A 2500-nucleotide genomic window follows, 5' to 3' on the forward strand; every position below is an offset into this window, starting at 1 on the left:
GCATGCATCCATACTTACACACGCACGCATTTATATATATATATATATATATATATATATATATATATATATATATATATATATATATATATATATATATATATATATATATATATATATATATATATGGGTTTGTGTGTGCCCGTGTGTTTGAACATGTGTTTATTAATTTATGACAATATAGTTATATCTTTCTATGTATCGATTTGTTTTGCACTTGAAAGAAATATAGAACACATTTTCTGCTATTTTACCTCCAAGCGTTCATACTGCTGCCACTATCAGTATTATTTAGAATACACAAGTGTGAACACATTCCAAAAATTCCCCCCAGTAAATTGCAATCAATCACGCGTTCCACCTGTCATCCAAGACAAATATTCCTAGTGTCACTGCCAAACTGTCTGTCACCAGAAAAATGGCAGGTGGCATATGGGCTGCCACCAGAGAAATGGTAAGTGGTATACGGGCTGCCACTAGAGAAATGGCAGGTGGCATACGGGCTGCCACCAGAGAAATGGCAAGTGCCATACGGGCTGCCACCAGAGAAATGGCAAGTGCCATATAGTGTGCCACCAGAGAAGTGGCAAGTGCCATACGAGCTGCCACCAGAGAAATGGCAAGTGCCATACGAGCTGCCACCAGAGAAATGGCAAGTGCCATACGAGCTGCCACCAGAGAAATGGCAAGTGCCATACGGGCTGCCACCAGAGAAATGGCAAGTGTCATACGGGCTGCCACCAGAGAAATGGCAAGTGCCATACGGGCTGCCACCAGAGAAATGCCAAGTGCCATACGGGTTGCCACCAGAGAAATGCCAAGTGCCATACGGGTTGCCACCAGAGAAATGCCAAGTGCCATATAGCGTGCCACCAGAGAAGTGGCAAGTGCCATACGAGCTGCCACCAGAGAAGTGGCAAGTGCCATACGGGCTGCCACCAGAGAAATGGCAAGGGCCATACGAGCTGCCACCAGAGAAATGGCAAGTGCCATACGGGATGCCACCAGAGAAATGGCAAGTGTCATATAGTGTGCCACCAGAGAAGTGGCAAGTGCCATATAGTGTGCCACCAGAGAAGTGGCAAGTGTCAAACGTTCTGCCACCAGAGAAATAGCAAGTGTCAAACGGTCTGCCACCAGAGAAATGGCAAGTGTCAAACGGTCTGCCACCAGAGAAATGGCAAGTGCCATAAGGTCTGCCACCAGAGAAATGGCAAGTGCCATATGGTATGCCACCAGAGAAATGGCAAGTGCCATATGGTATGCCACCAGAGAAATGGCAAGTGCCATATGGTCTACCACCAGAGAAATGGCAAGTGCCATACGGTCTACCACCAGAGAAATGCGAGGGTGACATGTTCTTCCACCAGAGGAATGGCAAGTACCATACAGTCTGCCACCCGAGAAATGGCAAGTGCCATACGGTCTACCACCAGAGAAATGACAAGTGCCACACGGTCTACCACCAGAGAAATGACAAGTGCCATACTGTCTACCACCAGAGAAATGACAAGTGCCATACTGTCTACCACCAGAGAAATGACAAGTGCCATACTGTCTACCACCAGAGAAATGGCAATGCCATACTGTCTACCACCAGAGAAATGGTAATTGCCAAACGGTCTGCCAACAGAGAAATGGTAATTGCCAAACGGTCTGCCAACAGAGAAATGGCGAGGGCCACATGGTCTTCCAACAGAGGAATGGCAAGTACCATACAGTCAGTCACCCGAGAAATGGTAAGTGCCATACAGTCTGCCACCCGAGAAATGGTAAGTGCCATACGGTCTACCACCAGAGAAATGGTAATTGCCAAACGGTCTGCCAACAGAGAAATGGCAAGTGCCATACAGTCTACCACCAGAGAAATGGCGAGGGCCACATGGTCTTCCAACAGAGGAATGGCGAGTACCATACAGTCTGTCACCCGAGAAATGGCAAGTGCCATACAGTCTGCCACCCGAGAAATGGTAAGTGCCATACGGTCTACCACCAGAGAAATGGCAAGTGCCATACGGTCTACCACCAGAGAAATGGCATGTGCCATACGGTCTACCACCAGAGAAATGGCATGTGCCATACGGTCTACCACCAGAGAAATGGCATGTGCCATACGGTCTACCACCAGAGAAATGGCATGTGCCATACGGTCTACCACCAGAGAAATGGCATGTGCCATACGGTCTGCCACCAGAGAAATGGCAAGTACCATACGGTCTACCACCAGAGAAATGGCAAGTACCATACGGTCTACCACCAGAGAAATGGCAAGTGCCAAACGGTTTTCCACACAAGAAATGGCAATTGCCATAGTCTGCTATCAGAGAAATGGCATGTGGCATATGGTCTGCCACCAGAGAAATGGCATGTGCCATACGGTCTGCCACAAAAGAAATGGCAAGTGCCATACGGTTTGCCACCAGAGGAACAGCTAAGGCTGTGCAGTCAGCCATTCAACCGGCAAGATAGATTACAGTCTGCCAACCAAGAAACGGCGAGG

The 2500-nt window shown here is 47.8% G+C and overlaps 1 protein-coding gene across 1 annotated transcript; it reads right to left on the reverse strand.

Annotated features, from left to right (window-relative positions):
• Positions 1-348: 348 nt before the first annotated feature.
• Positions 349-1224, reverse strand: LOC137657376 (uncharacterized). The gene has a single exon (XM_068391713.1). The coding sequence runs from the start codon at positions 1222-1224 to the stop codon at positions 349-351; it is 876 nt and encodes a 291-aa protein (XP_068247814.1).
• Between the last annotated feature and the right edge of the window lie 1276 nt (positions 1225-2500).

Source organism: Palaemon carinicauda, chromosome 18 (assembly GCF_036898095.1).
Source record: "Palaemon carinicauda isolate YSFRI2023 chromosome 18, ASM3689809v2, whole genome shotgun sequence".
In the NCBI taxonomy this organism is placed as follows: domain Eukaryota; kingdom Metazoa; phylum Arthropoda; class Malacostraca; order Decapoda; family Palaemonidae; genus Palaemon; species Palaemon carinicauda.